Below are 22,351 nucleotides of genomic sequence, written 5' to 3'. Positions count from 1 at the left end.
CAACAACAAAATTAAAAAGACTGTAATTCCAACATTGTTTTTAATTATTTTTATTCCTTCAAAAAGCTTTAAAAAATGCTTGTGGTAAAGTGTTATTGGAAACATTTTTTTCCCTACAAACATCTAGATATCTTTTTTTCTTGCGTGTACCTCTATCCGTCTCGAGGCCTGGTGTTGCTGGAGCATCAGTGCTACGTTGCTGTGGGATAACGAAGGTCCACAGTCCCAAGTCACTGGAGGAGCACCAATAGAAAATCTGGCTCTTCCTTGTCCTTGGCATAGCACTAGCAGAGACTTTGGCTTCAAGTATTTGTTGGAAGCCAAGGAAAAAAAGCACATGAATACAATTGAGAATAATAACTGAACAATGAGACCTCCTGGGCCCTGATTCAGCAAAGCACTTAAAGACAGAGCCAACAAAGCGCCTCACGGTTAAAACACAGCTCTGCGGAAGACGGGCCAAACAAACTGACTGACAGCCCAGGGGAGGACACAGCTCCGAACTGTACCCTTCCCCTCTCCCCCTTTTCAGGAGCGCCGCGTTGCCCCCAGGAGGCTGGGCCCCAGCCGGACATGGGGGCAGTGCTGGGGGTGCCCGGGGGTCCCGTGCCCCCCACATGCCCACCAGGAGCGCTGGCAGCCCTGCGGCACGGTGTGTGGCAAACGCCCTTCCATGGGCTGCTGTGACCCGTGCCTTCCACGAGCATCCAGCCCCGGTGCTGGGCATGGCCGGGTCCCCTCCTTGGGGGGTCTGTGGGATCCGTCTGCTCCCTCTGCTCCCCGTGGCGAGCCCGCTCTGTAGGTGCTGTCTGTCTGCGGGGAGCACCCGCGCAGCTGCCCCGTGTTTGGTGCTCCCAGGGGCATCCTGCCCACAGGCACAGCGCTGCTCTGTAATTCAGCAGTGAGCATCAAACTGCCACGAGTGGCTGTGCAGTTGTCGGCAGCCCAAGCCCTTCACGTCCTCTCAGGAGGCAGACACAGCATTTCATACACTAATCGATCTGCTTTTTGAAGCTCTGCTGAAATGGGAACACACAGGGAAAAAGAGTTTTTTTTTTGTTTGTTTTGTTTTGTTTTTCACTATTCTATCCATAAGCCTTTTGTGCAGCCTGATTTAATACAGAAGCTTTCACAACAATTATTTGCAGCAAATAATTCATATGTGACTATTTTTTTTAGGGTTATGCTAGAGGGAGGAGATGGAGCAGGCAGGGCTGTGTGGGGCAGCTGGTAGCATGCTGGTGGATCTGCTGCTCCCTCCCTGCTCTGCAGCTGCAGGTGGTGGCCCAGGGCCATGGTCCAGGAGATGTGGCAGTCCAGAAGATGCTGAGGTCTGGGGGATGCTGAGGTCCAGAAAATGCTGAGGTCTGGGGGATGTTGTGGTCTGGGGGATGCTGCGGTCCTTCCTGCAGGAGCAGGGCATGATGCCAGGTTCTGCTGCCACTGCTGTCTTTAGGATGGATCGAGGGGCAGCTTGGTGTGCCTCCTTCTTGGGAGAGAGTCCCGAGAGCCAGCTGTGCCACAGCCTCCTGCGTGCTGCGCAGGTCCCCCAGGTGAGGTGGCAGCGTGACCGAGGTGGGCAGGCCGCGAGTTGCTCAGGAAACCGGTGCAGCACGATGGTTGGGGCAGCTGTTGAGATCTAGGTTTCCTTCCGCAGAGCAACTCTGATGTTGCTGCAGATCTTAGAGAGTGCCTCGAAGAGCGGGTCGCAGAAGGTGTGGATGCAGAGGGAGTAGATGCGGCTGACGCACTGGATCTCGATCAGGTAGCTCTTGATGCAGGGCACCACTGCCCAGATGTGGCAGAAGGAGATGAGGGCAAAGAGGAAGCCCCAGACCACAGCCAGGGGGATTCCCAGGATGGCAGAAAGCAGCCGGTAGCACCAGTACTTGCTGACGGTGAAGGTGGTGTAGCTGGTTTTCCAGACACCGTCAAAGCTGTACGTTCCCACTGGCTCAGCTATCACGTCTTCAAAATCCACCTGGGAGCAGAGAAGAGGCAGGGGGTGAGCGCGGACTGCAGCGGGAGGTCAGGGAGCTGCTGCCACGCGGGGGGAGAGCTCAGAGGGGGAGTGGGGTCGCAGCCCCCGGAGCAGGGACAGACCCCGGTGTGCCAGGAAGCTGTGCCCAAGTCCAAAGGAGACGGGGCAGGGCTGGCGGCACTCACGCTGCGCACCATGCTCACAGGTGCTGGGGCCGGCCACGAGTGCTCCGAAACGGTGATGTGCGTGGATGTGTTTACTCTGGAGGAAGCCAGAGCCCGTTCCTACCCTTTTTTAGCATTCAGGCATGGGCTGCCTGCTCGGCAGGAAGGTGGTTTGTGCTAATAAAACCCCAACAGTCCTCTTGATTTACGGTTTACTTATTTATATATTCGGAGGCAAGGTACTCAATTCAGCTTGTTTGCATTCTGCCTGAAGAGGGAGAGACATCAGCCTGGCCGTGCCCTTACAGGGATATGGTGTTATATGCATGCGTTGGGAGTGTCTCTGCATTACAAATATTCTTAAAAGCCTCTGAACTATGCACAGAGATCTCATTGCGATGTAACTCATTTTTAGGGAATGCACGAGCCAAGCTATTTGTCTTGAAAAAAAGCATGACCTTTCATTGGTAAGGCTAATGTGTCTGTTTATACCTGTCTGTCAAACTGCAATATCCCTTCTGGTTTTGGAAGCACTTTGATTGTAAAATAATTCTGTATCATCTTTAATTTCCTGGGATTGGCAAGAGATGCTGGGCAAATATTGACATGGATTATGAATTAACAGCCAGGCTGGTGGGTGCTGGTAAGCAGCATCCCAGCCCCACTGCCCAGCTGGGCTGGCAATGAATGACAGATCTCAGCTGCCCGACTGCCTGATTAGCTAATCAGGGGATCAATTAATGAAGGGAGCAGCAGGCTATAAAGGAGGAGTCTCTTCTCCTATGCTTCTTTTCTTCCAGTGTATCAGAAGAGGCTCTGAGGGGAGATGGGGCAGAGAGGCTGAACTGTGAGCTGAGCGTGGGCTCTGCCCCAGTGCCTTCAGAGGGTAGCACCTATGGGTGCTGCATGTGTGCTCCATGGCTGTGTCCAGGGAGAGGCTTTAAGAGCTCTGCCAAACCTCCTTGGCTGGTGCCCCTGCTGTAGCTGTGCTGGGGTCTCCAGCTCCTGCTGGTACACCTCAGTGTGCAGGTACGACTCTATGGCAGGGCGAACCTTGCTGCCTGCAAGTTAGGCATTGGAATAGGCTGCCCAGGGAAGTGGTTGAGTCACCATCCCTGGAGGTCTTTAAAAGATGTTTAGATGTAGAGCTTAGTGATATGGTTTAGTGGAGGACTTGTTAGTGTTAGGTCAGAGATTGGACTAGGTGATCTTGGAGGTCTCTTCCAACCTAGATGATTCTGTGATTCGGAGTCTGCTTTCCTGCCCTGGCCTGCCTCTGTACCTGCGAAGCTTTAAGGGCATTTAAAGGCCCTTAAGACTTTAAGGGCAGGGCATTTTCTAGTTTGCTGCTGCTCGCTGCAGAGGCTTTGCCTTTCTGAGCCACTGCAGAGGGAGGCAGGCGAGTGGCAGTGCCCAGGGGTAAGGGCCTGGCGGTTCTGCCTCTCCCTGCCCAGCCTTATCTTCGGTGCTATTTTTAAGGTTGAAAGAATGCGAGGTAGCTGGAGTGAACGCTTTGAAAGCTTCCAAAGCTGAAAAAGTATTGTGGTCACGTAAGCTGGTGAGCTTCAAAATCCTCTTGGGGGTTTTGGAGCTGTGGCAGGAAAAGGCAGGGGAAGGGGTGGGATGGGGGAATGGTGTGAGGGGGTTAGGGAGGGCCTGCTGTGCCCTGACACGTCCTGCCCAGGGCAGCTGGTGGCATTGCGAGCAGTGAGCAGGTAGGTCTGGCAGGACATTGCTCAGCACTTGGCAACGAGCCACGCTGGAGCCCATCCTTGTGGTGCGGGCAGCATGGCTGATAGCAGGGGCAGCTGCCCCCGGCCTGGTGCCCTCACTCCTGGCTCGCTGTGACAAGGCTCTGCTCCTGGGGTGCCCTTTCCCAAAGCCGCGGTCCCATGGCCCAGCTCTGCTGTCGGGCCTGCCCACGGCCCCGTGCGAGCAGAGGCAGTGCTGGGGGAGGCACAGATGTGGGGACATGCTGTGCAGGGCCTCGGGGACTGAGCCACCGGCAGCTGTCGCGGGCACGTCTCACCCTGCCGGAAGGTGCCCATCTATGGCTGATACTGCCCCAGCTCATCTGGGGGACTTTGATTTGGTTGTGCCCACAGTTTTAGCTGTAATAGAAAGCATTTTAATGCACAAATGCAGGCTTGCGTTTCAGCAGTGCGATCAAGGTCACAACTTGCTCAAAGCCTTTGTGAGCAGGCTCGGTGTCTTGTCACTCCCCATGTCATTCACTTTGATCTCTCAAACAGTTTTAATAAAACCCTTCCCTCTCCACCCGTCCTCCTTTGGGCCAAACTTATCTTTGGCATAATTCTAACAAATCTTATTACACGACTGACAGAGCAGTCAAGTTTCAGTGGTCAGCATTAACCCAAATGCTTCCCTTTTCAGAGATGTGCTACTCCTTTTGATCAAAAACAGATGAGGAGGCTTGCTGCACCCTCGTGCTGCCACCTGGGAGAAACAGTCTTCCAAAGAGGACAATACATGTCTAAGTGCTCTGGTACTCAGGTTATCAACTCTTGATCATAAGTAGCTTTTTTCCAAGGTTCCCTTTAAATCAGTGATATAGGCCTGTTTTATTTTTGGCTTTCCACTTGCTGTTACGAATGAGGGTGCCTCCATAATTTTCAAGCTGCAGCCCATGGAGTTGCACAGCACATACAAAGAATCAGGGGTATTGCATTAATTGGAGCTGTGCACCCCACGGGGGTGTCCAGCCTGCATCTGAATGTCCCTGGCAACGCAGGGTGGGGGTCCTGCAGCAGGTGACCTCGCTGCCACCTGAGGTGCTGCCTCCTCTTGAGGCACGTGCGCCAGTGACTTAAAGCCATGGCTGAAGTCAGGCCAAATGCGGAATGAAGATACCCATATACTTATTGCAATAAGAAAGATGCTCCTCAAAAATAGGGCTTAAAGCCATACCTTCACAACATCTTCATTTATCCGCTTCGGGTCTCTGTTCACCAGGTCGATCTCCTTGGTGTGTTGGTCCTTGATGATGATCCTCTCCTCCAGCTCGCTCTGCTCCTCTGCCATAGCTCCGCTGCCGCCAGGCTGGCACCCGTCGGGTGAAAAGAAGCGAAATTGGGGCTCTGCAGGGGGAGGGCCCGGGGGAGGGCAGGGTGCGGAGGCGCTGCAGCAGCTGCCCTGCAGCCCCCGCGTGCCCCTGGCTGCACTCCAGGCTAAAATTAATGCCGCACCGCCCCGAGCAGCCCTTAAAGGGGCTTTGCTGGGGAGAGCCCCAGCAGTGTCACTGGGGGGGGGGGGGGGGGGTGTCACACGTGCTGGGGCTGGTGCCCCCCAGCTGCTCCTGTGGTGGCCCTCGATGTTGCAAGTGTGGCCCTAGGGGTGGGTGCCCCAGCCCGGACATGTGGGTGGGATTTTCTCTTTGCACAGGAGAAATAATGCACACGTGGGAGCAAAAGGCCTTGGGAGCCTGAGAGAAGCACTTGTTTATGAGGGAAATGTGTGTTATGAATCTGTAACTGAAGGGACTTGGGGAGACAGGAATCCTGCCTATAAATACCACCTGAAGAAGCCCCGGTCCCTGTGGAAGCCCAGGAGAGGCCTTGTGGTAACCCCTGAATTCCTTCTGGTGCGGCCCTTCCATGAAGAGGGACCTGAGGAAGCCAGCAGGCTGACCCACAGACCTCTAATGGTCGGGGATCTCCTGCACGGGCACCAGGCACCGTGCCACTCAGCGTGCTAAAGAAGTTTCTTTTATCTCATGCTGTTTCGATAATCCTCATCAATCTCTTCAGTGCTCTGCTTTGATGACTGTAGGTTTGTTTTAAACTAATGGCTTTGTGAAAAAACACCCACACGGCTTCTGCGAAATCAGTTGTTTGTAAACACCTTAATTCCAGGGAACACCGAGCTCCTCTGGGATCAGTTTTGCACCTCGTGCTGCTGCGGGTGGCTGTGCAGGTGGGTGTACCCACGGGGAGAAGCCTGGGGGGCGACCTGCTGGCGTAGCATGGGGTGTCGGGAGGGTGCAGAGGGCACTGGCAGCTCTGGGACTGAAGCAGGGCTGTGCGGGCAGGGCCGGTGCCTGGGGAGGGCTGCGGGTGTCTCGTCGTGCAGACCACAGCAGTGTGCTGTAGGACGTGATGGGAGAAGCTGCTGCAGCAGGACCTGGGGTGTGCACCCCTGTGTGCCGGGGCTCCCTGGGCTGCCTCTGCCCCAAACACAGCCCTGGGCCTGGGTGCTGAAGGCAGCCTCAGGTATGTAAAGGTTCATCAGAGCTTGGTCTGGATGTCAGCTGCTTTTGCGTTGAAAAACAGATGTTAATGTTTGTGAGATGCAAGTCTCTGAGTTGTTTTCTTGAGCCCTGTTTCTTTACCTTCTGTTTCACGTGTCAAATGGCAATATCGTGTGTGTGGTAGCTCCCACTGGGAATTGCTTAGGGTGTTGTCTTTGAGTCAAAGTGCTTCCTCATGCAAAGGCTGGCAGCATGACCCCCTGTGGGCAGTGACACTCACGTCGCTTTGCTGGAGGGGAGCACTCGGGGCTGGCACCTACTGAGTGCTCTCTGCTGGGGAAGGACAAGATGCGAGCACCCAAAGGTGCGTTGCCAATTGCCTGGGGCTTCACCTGCAGGGCAGCACCCACAGCTGGCCGTGCTGTCCATGTGTGTGGGTGCTTCTCCCTTTCTTCACACGGGCAGTGGGTGGGCAGCGTGTGTCCAGCTCCCACAGTCCGTGGGGCGCAGGCAGATGTGTGCTGCCTCCCAGCTTTCCCCTTAGTGCGGAGAACGGCTCAGCGAGGTGCTGGGCGCAGGCAGCCTGATGTAACCTTGTGTAGGGGCAGCTCCAGTGTCCTGAGCACGGCAGGCTCTTGGGCACTGGCTTTTAGGCCAGAACTGCTCTGTCACAGCTGAATTCCCCCCTGAAGAGATTTTGTGGCACCTCTGCTGCTGTGGCTGAGCTTTTACTGAAGCTGAACTTCAGGACGGACGGTGAGAGGTATTTTCACAAAACAAGCTGCTTTTCCCTTTCTCTGGGCTGAAGGAACGTGCTGCCGGTGTGCGGGGGCTCCAGGAGCAGAGTCGATGAGCTGAGTAGCAGCCATCTCCCGGCAGAGCAATGCTGGCTTGGCCGGGACCCAGCGCCGAATTTAGGAGGTGCAGCTGCTGCGGGTGGAGGGGCTTTGCCCTGCACACCCGGGGGTTCTGCACTGCCGAGGGTGGGCTGGGGCCGGCGGTGGGGTGCAGCTCCTGCTCTGAGCCCCGTGTCCTGCCCTGTCCCCCGGGTGCCTGGCGGCGTGAGTCACGCGCTGGTTTTGGCTGGGGCTGGGCCGCTCCTCGGCTGCCTGCACGCAGGCACGCGGCTCTGGTGTCTCGGGCGTGGGAGGAGGAATATGTGAACCCGACTTGTTTAGTGTGCAGCTAGGAAGCTGTCTCAGGTAGCAATGGGAGAATACTCTGTCTCACCACGGGGGTTATAAATAAATCTCTGAGTACTTGAAGATCGGGAGTGGGTCACCACGTAAAAGCTTCTGGTGCCCAAAGTCTGCAGTGGGCTAACAGTAATGTTGGTTCGTTGCTAATTAGTGGCAGCCAGAAGTTCAATGGCTGAGTATAGGCAGTAAAGAAATGTAAGTTTTAGCAAAGATTTGATCCCTAGGGGATGGATGTAGATGAGACGTGTTGAAAGAACTTGAAGGTTTTCCTGCACTGGCGTGCCCAGGCTCCAGGCAAGCTGAGGGCACAGCGGTACGTCTGGCTGGCTCTGGGAGGGGGGGAAGGGCTTCAGGCTCGTGTCAAAGTCTGCATCTGCTGCGTCTGGGTGCACGTGGATGCTCTGGGCACAGCTGCCCCCAGCACAGAGGCCTGGGAGCAGTCTGCTGTCAGCACACAGCTCCTGCCCCAAAGAGCTGCACCGCAGCTGCGGAGCCTCTTGTGCCCAGCTGAACCTTTGTTTCTCTCCAGGTTCCTTTCCTGTTGGGAGCAGCTCTGCCCTGGGCTTTGAGCCGTAGCTCTGGCAGAGGAGGAGGTGTCACTCAGCTCATCCTGTGGTCACTGTTTCAGTCTGGAGCTTAGCAGAGAACCAGGGCTCAGGCACGTGGCTTGGTCCTCTGCGCCCAAAACCTTCCCAACCTGCCAGGCTTTAGGACGTGAGACTCCACTGTTGGAGCTTAGTTGAATAATAGGGCTTTCCTATGGGGTTGCTTCTTGTTCCCTGCTTGACAGACCTTCTCCAGCACGGGTGCTGTGAAATGCTGGGTTTACCTCCGAGTCTTTGGGGTATGGTTCCTTTAGCTTTTCCATACATCTCTGGTGCTATAGCTGGGTGTCTGCAGGCACCTGATGGAGCTGCAGCCCAGCCTCACTGAAATTCAAACTTTTCCTTTCGGGAACGTTTGTTGGAAAGCCTTGTGACAGGTTTCTCTCTGCAGAAACAGTGACCATTGCCCCCCAGATTAGCCTTACACTTGATCTGTAGGAGTGTATTTCTTTTTCTAAACAGATTATCAAAACCAAAGGTAGCTTGTGGGCTGGTAGGATTGGTGCTGTGAATTTAGAAGCCTTCTAGAGGTCAGAAAAATAATCTGCTGCTTAGAGCCAGCAAGTAAAATATATTTCTCTAGAGCAGAGAAGAATAAAGCAGAAATAAAGCTGGCTCATGTGAAATCAAAGCTCATATGAAAATAAATAGACTAGAATTTCAGTGAGCAGTAAAAGAGAAGAAATTGGGAGCTTTTGCTGTCAAGTCCTTGGAGAGCATGTGGTATGTTGTAGGAGAGAGGAAAGCCAAATACAAAGTGGTGCTGGTAAATTAGCCCTTCGGTTAAAGCAGGAGGGAAGATTCAGTGAACAAGTCTTGACCTTAGGGCTTTTCATCCTGCAGCTCAGCTTGGTGTGTGTAACAGGGAAGCAAATGGATAAATCTGTTCTGAGCAAGTGGGAAGCATTGCCAGATGGGATTGAGCATAAGGGCTTGCTCCTGTTTTCAGTGCTTGGAGCAGAGTTCTCCTTTCATCTTTTCTTTTAATGAGCAAAACGAAAGCTACCTTTTGTGTCTCCTTCCCATGTGCATTCTTTAGCTCCTCTCTGCTGCAGGTGAAAGCTCAGTTTTAGTGATTCATTCCCTAGTGCTACTTCTCCCTGAAAATGTGAGCCTGAGAGTGGTAGTGATGTGTGAGCCTGTCCGGTTTCTCTTGTACATTGCCACCGTGCTGCTTTAAGTCAGAAGCAAGAGGCTGGGTCTCCTCCACTGGCAGACGAATGTGTGCGCAGTCTTGGTTGCACTGGGGATGCTTTTCTCTTGCTTGGGTGCAAAAAACCTGCACACCTGGCCCATGGATCTGCCAACACCTGCTCCTCTCTTCGTCTTCTTTCCTTGGCTTGAAAGAACACCGGAATGAAGTGCAGGCGACGACTTTGCTGTGTGAGGATTGCTACACCTTGTTTCGTGCACAGAAATATTTATTACTGAAGCCAACAAATTGGATCAAAATGCACAGGAGGAACAAAAGATTCAGGTAAGAAACAAATTAATGCATGTTTTGTGGTCAGCTTGAGAACACTTTAGGGAGTTGTGTGTCCTTCCAAGTGAGAAAACGATAGGGACAGGCCTCAGCCCACCTTGCTTTTCCCTTCTGTTGCTGGGTCTCCCCTCTCAGGGGGGCTGTAAGGCAGAGCGCCCCTTCATCGTAAGCGGCACCTTGCCCGCATCTCCTCTCCTGTTAGCACGGAGCAGGAATCCAGCCTTGCTGGAGCTGCTGGTGTCAGAGGCCTCTGGTGAAAGACCTGGCAGCCCTGGGAGTGCTCTAGAGCCCAGCTCCTGGCTGGCGGTCTCGTGGGTTGGGCTGCTGCCTGCTCCCCGGCACGCTGGTGCTGGGGACTTCATGAGATGCTTTGGGTAGGGACTTAATGGTATTATTGCTTCAGAGACAGCTGAAGTAAGTGGCTTGTAAACAAAAGTTTGAGCAGGAGCTCTGTCATGTCTAATATCAATTAAAATTAAATTTCACTGAGGTGGAAGTACAGAAAAACATTCATTTATCATTCAAGTCGTCTTAGTTTGTTTCAATTCAAAGTAGATTGCCCTTTAGAAGAGAGAGAAAGCCTATGAATATCAAATTCGTGCCCTCGTGGGTATACAAACACCTAGTCTTTCTGCATTCTCATCTGTGCTGTAAAAGCTCGCACAGGAGACCGAACTTCTTGGCGGCACAGCGGACAGGGGGTGTGCTGTCCTGGTGGAGGTACTGTGTTACCTGTAGTGGGGCCCCACGGCACGGAGTGGGAAGGGAAGGCTCGGCTGTGGCACACACACTTAATGTCATTCCTTCTCTGTGAAGTGAGAAGGAGCTGCCTGACCCTGGTGTGTCCGGTCTGAAGCTCGGCCTTAGCAGGGGGAGCTCTGCCTTGGGAACCAGGGTCCCAGGTGGGCCAATGCCCTGACTGCCAAAATCCTTTCACTTCTGAGCATTTGGCTTCAAATGAAGCCATCACCTATCCTATTTCTGTGCAATGGGGGGCTAGAGAAGGGAAAGCACTGTAGAAATATGATCTGCTATCAGAAATTCTTCCTTTCCTCCTGAACTTGAGGTCCTGCGGTGTCCCCCCTCCTCCACTGCGGGCACAGGGGCTGTCTGGGAGCAGCCCCATCAGCCTGTGTTTACAGCTTGTCCTAGTCTCAGCTCTTTTTTCTCTCACACCAGCACTCTAAATTCCTTTGGATTTTCATTTTAAAATAGCTTCGCTTGGCTTTGCCTTATCAAGCAAGAGTCTTTTCTTGATTTATCACTTGTGACATACCCGATTGGGTAGTCTTATGATCAGATTTAACCAGTTTGTGTGCTGCCGATTAGAACTAGGGTCCAAAATTGCCTTTGGCTATTACTTATCCTGGTGTATAAGGCTTTATTGTTTCTTTTTTTCTTTAATCAAAAAACATTTAGCTGTAGAAAAATGCTTGCCCTTCCAGCAAAGAGATGCATTGCTGCAATCTGTAAGATCAGGGGTCAGGTAATGAGGGAGGACAGCGCTGGTGTGCAGAAGATTGCAGTCACTGATGAGGTGGCTGTTTTGCATCAAGCTGTGATGAAAGCAATAGGAAACTGGGCAGTTAAAACTGGCTGGCTGGCAAGAACACGACCCTAAACAGGGGCTTTGCAACACAGCTTTAAGGTGAGAATAAAGCGAGTGTGCCTGGGCTGAGCCATCAGACTGGGGCTCACTTGGGCTCAGCTCAAGCTCCAAAGCCTGTTCGTGGGAGCACACACCCCTGTGGCAATGCACGGGCACCTGCAGTGTTTTGAACCTGCTGGGATGCAGCGTGGGCTGGGGAGCCAGCTGGGCAAGCCTGGCAGCACCGACGGCGTGTGGTGTCCCACTGCTTTTTCACTGAATGTTTAGGACTGGCTAACTTTGCTGTCTGGATCCCCTGTATCGTTTAGCTTTGTGTGCAGCACCTATTGCCAAGACAATGTGGAGCTCAACCAAAGCTGCAGTTGTTAAAATAGGTAAACGTTTCCCTGACAGACCGGGGCAGCCGTTCCTGCAGGAGCTCGCTGACAGCTGGTGCGAAGCAGCGCTCAGGGGCCGCTTCCCCCAGCAAGGCCAAGTCAAATTCAGGTTCCCAGCTCCGCCAGCTCAAGTGGGAAGAGCCCTCCATGTGCAGCGGGGAGCTGGGACTGGTATCACTCAGCTCGTCAGGCTCGATGTGATGGTGGCGGCCGGCTCCTGTCCCGGGTTGCCCCAAGCTCCTTTCTCATTCTTCAGCCCTGTATTCTTTTTGGTGCAGAGAGCCCTGTTGCGCTGGAAGGACAGACCCTACATGCAACTCTGGCTCTGCTCCTTCATGGGTACGAGCCCTTAAATAACTGGAGGACCACAGTGACCACCTTGGATGTGAGAGGAGGCTGGGAGAACAGACCTGGAGCACTTCTTGTGGCCTCTCCTGGGTGTAGCAAACCTGCTGCTCTCAAAGGAAGGTCTTACAGATGATTCTAGGACTCCAGTTTCCTCCAAGGCTGACATTTTTGACAGCAAAGAACAGATTTGAGAGGGAGGAGACCAAGCATTTTGCCCTCCTTGTCCAAGTGAGATCGGGGCAATTCCCAGCGGTACGATGAGGTGAGCAGGCTGCAGGGTGGTGTTGTGGGGTGTCTGGCCGGGTCATCCAGGTGTGCTGCTCTAGCCGTGCTGGTGCCTGTAGTGTCTGGAGACCCCTTTGCTTCTCCAGTAGGAATGGCTGACATCTCCCCTTCCCAGTCCAGGAGGTTTTACGGCGCTCTCTCGTGTGCACATGGATGCCATGGAGGGGCAGCGTGGTCCAAAGACCAGGGCTCAGAAGCTCAGTCCTTCTTTGACAGAACCTAGGCTAAGTTGGGCTTTGTATGAATAAAACCCTACACGAATTGTAGTGCACAAGGCAGCCAAAACTGAAATGCAAACCTGAAAAGCAGGGCACGTTACCTCTCATAAATAAGAGATGACGCTGCTCTTTGGATGATGTCAGTGCAAAGACGTGCAGGGCGATGCTTGCAGCGTTGATCGATATTGCTTGGCTGTGGCATGTCCGAGAGGCTCTTAATGCCTACAAATAAAACCATCCTCTCAAGCCCTGGAAGGGGGGTTAGTCTCTTAATAACAGTGCAGAATATAGAAGCCTATTTCTAGCGCTGGGAGCTTTGCACGTGAAAGGCTTCAGCTGCTCTTCCCTGTTCTGTTCTTGTCCTGACAGAACACTTCAGCATTGTCGCTGCTTCCCTCTGCCTGGCAGTGCCTGTCTAAGTACTGGGATGGATGCGGGCTCCCATCTAACCTATCCTCCCCGCAAAATAGCGATTTTAGAGCCAAGGTCAATGTGCAAGTGGGGTTCCTGTGGCACCAGTAGGCTGGATGGCAGGACTTGGGTGGGCTCTGCAGGCAGGATGAGCACTACTCACAACAAAAGTGAGGACCCCCCCGAGCAGCAGAGGGCCAGGGGCTGGTCTGGCCCTGAGTCCCCCTGGCTGTTGCGTGCTGGTTGCTGATGGCTGCATGCCCCTGCCTGTGAGGCTTAAGTTGTTGCCACTTGCACTGTAAAACTTAGCATCTTCTGCCATGCGGTGAAGGTAAGGACTCTGCAGCAGGAGAGATCCGGGCGTATACCTTATCCCAGTGCAAGGCAGACATATCTCAGAGTTCCAATATAGTTCATGATTTTCGGTTTGATTTACTGCTTGGGAAGATGGGTTTTGGAGTGGAAACGAAAACTCGGTGGTTATTGCTAGAGCCTGATGTCAGTTATGTTCTAATTTCTGCCCTTGATAAATGATAGCACTGTAAGTATTTTCTTCCCAGCTTGTCGTTTCATCCATCAGCCTACATGTGATGTGTGCCCTTGCAACCTGCCCGTGGTCTTGCAATTGAAACAACAACGCTGGCGTGCTCCGGGCCGTGCGAGTGGAGGTGGGTGCGTGGTGGGAACTCCAGAGCAGGAAGAGGAGGGCAGAGGTGGCTTTGGCGGAGGCGGGTGCTGCTCTGGCTGTGCTGAGCTCCCCATTCCCGGGGAGCAGCTGAATCCTGCTTGTGGCTGCCCTGGCCATGTTGGCGGCTCCTCGTCTCCACACACCTCGGCCACAGGCTGGCGTGGGAGCTGTGCAGCACGGGCACTCAGAGAAGCTTCTGTGCCAAAAATAATGATAGCAGGGGAATTCAAATAGCCCTTTGCAGCATTGCTGTGCCAGCCTGCCTGGAGACTGAGAGGAGCTGCGTGGGGACAGGCGGGAGCTTGTGGTTCTGCGGGTGCTGCTGGGGTTGTGGGGCCAGTGGGCAAAACCTATAGGGTCGAGCACCTTGTGGTGGGGGCTTTCTGGTGGGGAGAGCGGGGATGCTGCTGGTGCTGCCTCCTCCAGCTCTGCTTTAATTTCACAGAATTGCCTGGAGACCTGCTCTGCGTCTCAGTCTGCTGAGTGAGTAGAGGGTACATTGTGGGGCCAGGCTGGGTACCAGGTAACTCCCTCCTCTGCAGCCCCCGTCAATGCAAAGCACATTTCCTCTGGGAGATACCAGATAACACAGAGGAAGCATTACCTCCGTATTTTCAGCAAAATCTCAGTTATTGAAAACAAAATAAACCACATGTCTTGAACAAATATTATGACATTTCATTATTCACACTAAGCGTGATAAGTGAGTTGTTTTAGGGACTGTGGTACATGATTTATTTAGTTTGGATGTGGGTATAAATTCAATCTTTGGAGGAAGCATTGTAACTCTGTAGGAATGCAGATGCTCTCATGTCCACTGGAGCATAGCCAGTACCTAGTACCTAATTTGTATTGTTTTAGTGTAAACAGGGCACACGAGGCCCTTCAGAACTTATAGAAACCAGGTGATTTTGCCAGTGCCTGTTAAAGAAGAACTGCAAAACGAAAGATGTGTATCAGATCTTCAAGTGGAGAATCATAGGATGGTTTGGGTTGGAAGGGACCTTAAAGCCCATCTGGTTCCAACCCCTGCCGTGGACAGGGACACTTCCCAGCAGACCAGGTTGCCCAAAGCCTGGCCTTGAACACCTCCAGGGATGGGGCACCCACAGCTTCTCTGGGCAACCTGTGCCAGGGCCTCACCTTATAGTGAAGAATTTCTTCCGAATATCTAATCTAAACCTACCCTATTTCAGATTCTTAGGAGGAATAGAAGAAATACTCTGTTTTGTTTCCTTGTCTTTATCTTACAGCTTTGTTGGATCAGGGCTGTCCTTTTGGTTTGCAGCTCATCTTCCCCCCGCTGCTCTTCAACCTCCGCATTTGAAGGCTGACCTTCTGGAGATGTCCCAGTGGAAAGTTCTGCAGAAGTGCTCAGCACTAGTTTCTCGTATCGGCTGCTGCATGTAGCACGTTCTCAGTCCTCTGAATGCTTCCTTGTTCAGGGGCCGGAGGTGGGCCTGGGGCTGGAGCCTCGTGCCCTTGTGTCCCCTCCATAGCCCCTGCTGCAGTGAGGGGCTCAGCCGGGCTGGGGCACGCGGTGCTTGGTGGGGCCAGGTCTGGTGCAGGAGTCCGCATGGTCTAAACTGCAGGTGCTGGACATGGCTGGGGACCTGGCTGGCTTGTAGCTACTGGAGCAGTTGCTTCTTTTATGACTTATTTTTCTGTCTAAGTTTTAATTTTTGCTTCAGAGCCCACGACTCTCTTCTAGACCTCTGTGATGGATAGCTGCTCTACAAACCAAGCTGTGCTCTATTAAAAGGAACATTTTAGCTGCAAGACAAGATGGTGAAGGCTGGAAGAGCTGTCAGCTTTTTTCTTGTCTTCAAGTATCCAAAAGCCAAATCCCATGACGTGCTGCACCCTGTATCTGCCATGACTAAGGCTACTGGCTGTCAGCAGCTCCAGCAGGGGCTGGCAGTGCCACCAGCCCGTGAGTGTGCTTTATGCTGGAGCTTTCCAAGAGTTAACAGAGGACTATTTGCATTTTTATGGGTGTTGGCTGTCTAGGGCTATTTATGACAGCAGAGGTAACTGAATTAATATTCATAGACTTTCCCCTGACAATATCATATAAATTGTGAATGGTTGTGACAGTGTGCCCTTGTTCAAACCACAGCATGGCAGTTGCTTAGACTTAGCTGGACAATCCTTGTGCACAAATTTAACCTTTCTTGAAAGAGTCCTGGGACAAATGGGAGCTTTGCCATTGCCTTCAGCAGTGCAGGAGCAAGTTTGGTGGTCACAGGATGATGTAGGAAAAGCTGGGCTGGGTTCTGGTGTTGGTGCAGGGCAGAACCTCCTGCAGCCACGTAAGCCCTCAGTGCCCATGCTGGTAGCTGAGGTGACCCATCAGCTCCGAGCTACAGGGCAGCTGGGCTATGGGGTTGTGTCAATGGACAGGAGACTTCAGGGCTATCAGATCCAGTCCTGGACCTGAGCAGCCTTCCAGCTGTCACAGAGGCTTTGCTGAATCCATTTAGGCCTGAAGGACATTAATATGGACTTTTGTGCCGTTTCCCATAGAAAAGTGTGTTCAAGCATATGCTAACCCTCCAGCCAGCCCACCAGGGTCCCGGAGCAGCTGGGCAACCTGGATGAGGAGATGTCTGCCCTGACCTCGGGCTGCACCTCAGGGAGATGTGGCGCCCTGGTGGCCTCGTCTGAGCCCAAGGAGACAAGCCTTCACTAGGCCCAAGCCTTCAGCAGGTGCTGAAGGAAAAATGCTGAGTGAGCCACACTGAAGCTGAGTGAAAAGATGGGCAAAAAGAGAGAGTGGAAGAATCAACAGTCTGGATGGAAGAAAAAGTAGAAGAGGGTCTAACAAGCTCCCAGCTGTGTGAGAATCAAAAGGGATTATGTCTGTGCGTGTCAATCCCTCATTGGAACCAGTATCCATAAGTGGAAGAAAGTGATGCTGCTTTTCTTCTTCCACACACTATTTCTGGTGCTCTCTAAAGTCATGTCCAAGACTCGCTGGTATTTCATGAAGAAAACTCAGTCTTCAGGGAAAGCAGTGCCAGAATACCAGAAAAATAGATACTCTAATAGCCATGTGATTGAATAAATGTTATTCTTTCCCTTGTTTTTATAATAAGAAAAATAATTTTGTGAGAAAGCTTTATCACCGCAAAGATTGACATCTTCCATCATTTAAGCCTTTCTACTTAGATATGGAGAGGAAAGGGAAAAGTTGCACACCCCTGAAGAAAACAAGCGAGCAAAGTGCGCCAGAGCCTCCAGAGTGCCGTGCAGCGGCCCCAGGGAGCCTGCAAAGGCCGCTTGGGCATCAGACAGATGGGCAAGGTAACGCCGCAGGTAACACATTGGTATTGTGCCCAGGTTACCTGTGCCAGAGGGAGACGCTGCTCTGCTCCCTTGCAGAGAGGGAGGGCCTGGCTCCAGCTGTCTCCTTGTAGGGGAAGGAGCGAGTCTGACAGCTGCTGTGCGTGGTCTCCTCTCGTCTGTTTGTGTGTCTTCTCCTGGGAAGGGAGAGCCTGGAGGCAATGTTGCAGGGTAGGGGGGTGCTGAAATGCACCTCCCTGGGTGGGCTGTGGTACCTGGTGCAGTGCCATGGGTCCCAAGGGGCAGGCAGGTCCCTGTTCTGGCCAAGGTCAGCGCCGTGAGCCTGGATCTCAGTGGGTATTGAGATTTAGCCACCGGTCCTTGCAGCAGGGGTGGAGAGCTGAGAAGTCCAGGGGTGCACGCAGTCCCATCCGGGGATGAGCTGCCCTTCCTGACCTACCAGCAGGAGTCTATGGCGAGCTAAACCACGTCCCTTGGAGATGAAAAACAGCCTGAAGCCCTGCTGTTACTGTTGGTTTGGAGCCCTTTCTTGGAAAAAGCCAAAATTATGCATCCTCAGGACACAGTGGTTATAAGCAGAAGGGTAACATTTTCCAACGGTTCTTTCCCAGGCAAATATAAATACACATGTGAATATTTTGTGTGCTCATGCCTGTTTTGTCATGTTGTTGGCTGCAACTGCCCCTCCTCCACCTAGGCAGAGCAATCAAAAATGCCATTTTGACATTTTCAGTTAGATTTTTTCCAATGCTATTCTATGGGTACTTTGAGGACCAATGCACAAGAAAGCTTTGTCTGCTTGTCTATCTGTCGGGAGCAGGGCAGAATGTAATGAGCTTCAACACCCTGGGGAGGCGCTGGGTGTCGGGAGGACCGTGTCCCACAACAAGGACTGAGGTGGTGGCTGTCCTCCCCACCCTGGGGAGCCTCTTCTGCTTCAGGGTGGTGGGGATTGGGCTGCCCCTCAGGCCACGGCCACCTGGCGACTTCACGATGTTTTGGGAAGCACGGCCGTGCCCTTGGTGGGCCTTTGCCTCCTGGTTTGGTGGCACCACCACGCCGCAGTGAAATGCACGGGTGGACTATCTGGGGGAGCGGGGACACCTTACGCACAGATAGTGCTTCTGATTTCTTGCTAGACTCACAACTGTTTGTGGACCGATGCCCAACCGGAGCTGCATCTCGTTCCATACAGCTGAACCTGATCTTCTCCTGGTGCTGAGTGAGGTGAAACACAGGTACATAACGTGCATGGGCTTCCTCACTGTGCACTGAGACTGGCTTTCTCCGACAACAGGGACAACTCCTGTTTGGGACAAGGGAGTGATGTCTGCTCCACCGGTGCTGCTGCCGGGCTGCAGGTACAAAGGCAAGAGGATGATTTGTGTTTCAAAAGCTTGCTGTGGCTGGTGGCCAGCTGGAGGAGAGCTTGAGGAGTGGGCCACATGTGGCTGCGGAGGGGGCTTGGCGTCTGAACGCTCTCAGCTTCCACCCCTACCTCCCATTTCTTGGGAACAAGGATATTTGTTACTCTATTAGGGATGATCTGAATGCCCCCTGCAGCTCCAGGTTTCTGGTTTTGAAATTTGACAGTTTGGCTTCAACCTCCAGCTCGGAAAGTAGCAGGGGCTGAGGCCAAGCTCCCGGAATGCTCCATGTTGCTCTGGATTAGACCCCCAGCCATCCTTCTTTTGCTGCTATTGCTTTTGATGCTTTGCTTTTTAATCCTTTGTTAGTCTTTGTGAAATGTCTGTAAAATGAACGCAACGGCAGCCCGCTGAGGATCCGAGCCCAGCACCCACTGGAAGCAGCGCTGCCGGCTGCGGCAGTAACTCGGGGCTCGATCCCGGCTGCCTGCAGGGCATTAGCAGCGCTGGGGGCAGAGGGGCCCAGGTACGCAGGAGGGATGGGATGGAGGCAGCCACAGGGGTGGGTGAGAGCTGCGTGGAAATCCCCAGCCACAACCTGCTGCATCGCCCTCTCCGAAGTGCCTGTGGTCCTTTAGAAAGGACACTGGTTTGGGGTGTGTGGAAGACCACAGAAGTGGGTTTCCTGACAAGGTCTTGAAGGTGGCCATGGGATGGAGTTGCTCAGTGATGAGCAGTGCTTGGCAGTGAGATTGTGCTCATTAGCATTTAAATAGCGTAATTTCAGGTCTGGATACAGAGCAACCTGAGTAGCCTGAGGTGAAGTTTAGAAAGAATTTGAACTGTCAGAAGCAGAAAAGGACTTTTGAAAACATAACACTGTTTTCCTGGTTACTTGTGTAACTAAATCAGCTAGCCCATGTGTCATCTACAGTCCAATCTCCTTTTATAGTAAAAACAAATATTGGAGGGACTCGGGCCAAATGCTGTTTCTTTTTTTTTTTTTTTTTTTTTTTGTCAATCTACATTGTTGGCATGACTTCCAGAGCTGCTGAGCTATCAAATGTGGAAGTCAGGAGAAGTGAGGATGGGTTGCACCTTGCAGGGCCGGGCTGTATCCCTGCCGCATCCCAGCGAGACCTCAGGCAGCCTCGGCACTGCCAGTACCTGGCAACAGAACGCTCTTATTAACGGGTGTCAATTTCTTCAGCATTTGAGTGAAGGAAGATGGGGAGACAGGTCCTAAAATTGTCCTTCCATAGCAATACTTGTGCAAGAAATATGTGACCTTATGAGCCAAAATTGGCCTGGCCTTGTACCAGGACCCAGCTGTCTCTAAAGTGGTTGGATCAGTGCAAATGAAAGCTTTGGGTTTAAGGTATTCGCAGTGGGTCAAATGCAGTCCCACTTAGGTGGTGGCCACACTCCAGTAAAGATGACTGCAAATTTTCTTTTGCTTCCTTCACAGCTCTATACCCTGCAGGTCTGAATACTGAAATGACACTGTGCACCAGGTCTTGCCTTCATCTTTCAAAACTGATTATAGGCAGGTTTGTAGCTGCTGCTCTGCAGTGTGTGGAGAGCTGTGCTTGACTTGCTGACACAGCCACTGGTAATTGTGGCAAGTAGTGTTCAAGTCTTATTAAAAAAAAAAAGAATCAATCGATGATTAAGCTAAAGCAATAAATGGAAGAGGGCAAAGTAAGCCCAGAGTCCTGGTAGTGAAATGCACTGCAGTCAACAGGGCACTGTTGATTTCAGGGATGCTTCAGCCCAGCTTTGAAATGCGATCGTGCCTGTTCTGTTGCTGCTGCAGTGTTCAGTGCTTTTGGGATGTTTCACCTTCCCTTGTGACCATTAAACAGATACGGCTATTCTGTCTTTAAAAATGTCATTAATGAAATATTAGGGGACCTTTGGGAAGGTTCCCCTACATTTGTATTTAGTTGGAATTGAAATTTTGGTGCTGGGACTTCAAAACTTTTGTTCATGTATTTAATTAAAATCTTCAGTACTAGTGGAGAAGTTTGATAGGCTGAGAATCTTTAAAGATAGGTCTAAGCATTGCTGGTAGTATTCCTATAAAATAGTTTTTATTTTAAAAAAGTTTTTATATAGATTCTTTAAAGAAAGTGAAGGAGAAACTTTCGTGAGGGTGACTGGTGAATAGAGGTACTTCTAGGTGTTTTGATTAAAAAAAAAAAGTTGGATAACGGATTTGCCAGCCTTAAATATTTTGTCAAATTGGATTGATTTAACTAGAATTTCGTTTTGGTTCAATAAAGTACGGGACGGAGGATCTGGGCATGGGAAATTTTGATTCTATCAAAATATTTCAGCCTTTGATTTGGAAATGACTTTCCCTACAGGATTTTCCATTTTACCTAACGAGACACGGAAAGCGAGCAGCCTAAATATTCGACTGACGCTTGTTCTGTATCTAGCGGGCTCGTCTTGGTGCAGACAAGCCAAGCTCGCATCTTCCATCATGCGTTTAGGAACGGGCGTGGGGACCGAAGGCCCCGAGGTGCTCCGAGGGTCCGCGGGGCTTCGCGGCCTGCCTGTTGCCGCAGCTGGTCCCGAGTCGCTCAGCACCTCCGCGTCCTCACCCAGCTCCGGCACAGCCTGGTTGCGGTCACGGGCAGCGTCGGGGCCGTTCCGACACGGAGCATTTCGGCGCTCTGTCCCGCCCCGGGCGGACGGGTGCCCTCAGGTACTCCGTGCGTGCCGCAGGGTGCGGAACCCAAGCGCCGGGGGGTCCCCGGGGCAGCCCCCGGGTGGCGGCGCGGTGCGGGCACGGGGCGCGGCCCCGCAGCACCACCTGGCGCGGCCCCGCCGCACCGCTGCTGCGCGCAAACCCTCCCGGCTGCGGGCTGTGGGTGGGATTTGGCCAAACGCACGGCTCCCAGGGCGCGGCGTCCTGCGGGGGGCCAGCTGCAGGTCGCCCACCCCCTTCGCTGCCCGTGCGCTCAGGGCGCGCTGGGCTGCGCGCATCCCCCGCGGCTCTGTCACCGCTGCAAAAGCAACGGAAAAGATTCTGTTAGTGGGAGCATTAGATGCAGCAAATGCCGCTCGGGGAGCTCTTTTGGGAGGGTGAGGTGAGCACGCAGAGCACCAAGCACCCTCCTGCAGGTGGGCACCCTGCTGGCCCTGGTGGTGCCCAGCAGCAACGCTGCCAGCGGGGCAGGCGGAGATGTGTCCCGCCGTCCTCTACCATCCCCGTGCCATCCCTGCCACCCGCTGTGACTTTTCAGGCAGAGGAGGGGTGGGAGAGGAGCAGCAGTCCTGGCACTGGCCCCTGCGCGAGAGGAGCAGCAGGACTTCTCCCAGCATTGCTTGTTTGCTCCTCAGAAAGCGGCGGAGAGGTTAGCCCCGAGCACGCAGGGGGTGGCGATGGAAGCAAACGTGACTTCCAGCGCACCGAGTTGTGGCTGCTCGGTGGCAAAACTATAACCAGATCTTTTCTGAGGTGGGGGCTCTGCTCGTAGGGAAAACCACTGATTTAGCCTATAAAAGAAATCTCTACATGGACAACCTTAAACGAAGCATGAAAATTGCTGATGAATCTTGACTGGTGCTTTGGTCCTGCTGCCCCCTGCAGCATCCTGGTGTTGCGGTGGCACACACCAGAGCAAGCCTTCATTTCAAAACCACCGAATTGTTATCTTCAGGTCTGTATTTTTGGATAAGTATCTGCTCTGTGTACCTATTCTGACAGAGTTATTTTTACTTGTTAGAACAACCATTTTTTGGTGCACTGTTATATTTATTACTTCTTCCCTTCGTGACTTAATGATAAGAAAAGATAACTCTGGTTCTGGCAAGAAGCATTGTTTTTCTGCTTTAAATAATGATAGTATTTTAATAGCTGCAGATAAAGGATTAGCACTTGGACTTGGCAAAGACCTGCTTTTACTGCTTGAAATAGTCTGGAGTGCGCATTTGGAGTGGGCAAATTGCCACTGGAAAGGATTTGTACCCACCCAAAGGAACAAAGCCCAGCTATTTTTACTCCTGGGATAAAATGGGACAGGGCAGAAAAGCTTATCTCGGACAGGTTTTGGGTGAGCGCAGCTCATCGGGGCACTGCGCCTGGCCGGCCG

At 52.6% G+C, this 22,351-nt stretch overlaps 1 protein-coding gene and 1 long non-coding RNA gene across 6 annotated transcripts; one reads left to right on the top strand and one right to left on the bottom strand.

The window, feature by feature from the left end:
- Window positions 1-90: 90 nt before the first annotated feature.
- On the bottom strand, window positions 91-5,521 carry CAV3 (caveolin 3). Its single transcript, XM_040569001.1, has 2 exons — window positions 5,074-5,521; window positions 91-1,981 (listed from the first exon to the last, which is right to left on the bottom strand). Exons 1-2 carry the CDS (start codon window positions 5,185-5,187, stop codon window positions 1,640-1,642), a joined length of 456 nt encoding a protein of 151 aa, XP_040424935.1. The 5' UTR covers window positions 5,188-5,521; the 3' UTR covers window positions 91-1,639.
- LOC121075581 lies at window positions 2,961-18,249 on the top strand. 5 transcript variants are annotated; one of them, XR_005823036.1, is made up of 6 exons: window positions 2,961-3,174; window positions 5,119-5,219; window positions 9,504-9,633; window positions 13,468-13,555; window positions 14,021-14,058; window positions 14,829-18,249. It is a non-coding gene; the product is annotated as an uncharacterized LOC121075581 (long non-coding RNA). The 5 variants fall into 5 exon arrangements; XR_005823033.1 differs by lacking the exon at window positions 2,961-3,174 and having other exon boundaries at window positions 5,041-5,219; window positions 14,829-16,893; window positions 18,021-18,249; XR_005823034.1 differs by lacking the exon at window positions 2,961-3,174 and having other exon boundaries at window positions 5,041-5,219; window positions 14,864-18,249.
- The last annotated feature ends 4,102 nt before the right edge of the window (window positions 18,250-22,351 follow it).

This window comes from Cygnus olor, chromosome 10 (genome assembly GCF_009769625.2).
Source record: "Cygnus olor isolate bCygOlo1 chromosome 10, bCygOlo1.pri.v2, whole genome shotgun sequence".
In the NCBI taxonomy this organism is placed as follows: domain Eukaryota; kingdom Metazoa; phylum Chordata; class Aves; order Anseriformes; family Anatidae; genus Cygnus; species Cygnus olor.
Note: the sequence above shows the minus strand (reverse complement) of the source record. Positions and strands in the feature narration are given on the sequence as shown.

Excerpts from the sequence above, each read along its gene's own strand:
- CAV3 (XM_040569001.1), bottom strand. The coding sequence starts at position 5,187 with ATGGCAGAGGAGCAGAGCGAGCTGGAGGAGAGGATCATCATCAAGGAC. Across the intron at positions 1,982-5,073 it reads TAAATGAAGATGTTGTGAAG|GTGGATTTTGAAGACGTGAT; the intron begins GTATGGCTTTAA and ends CTCTGCTCCCAG.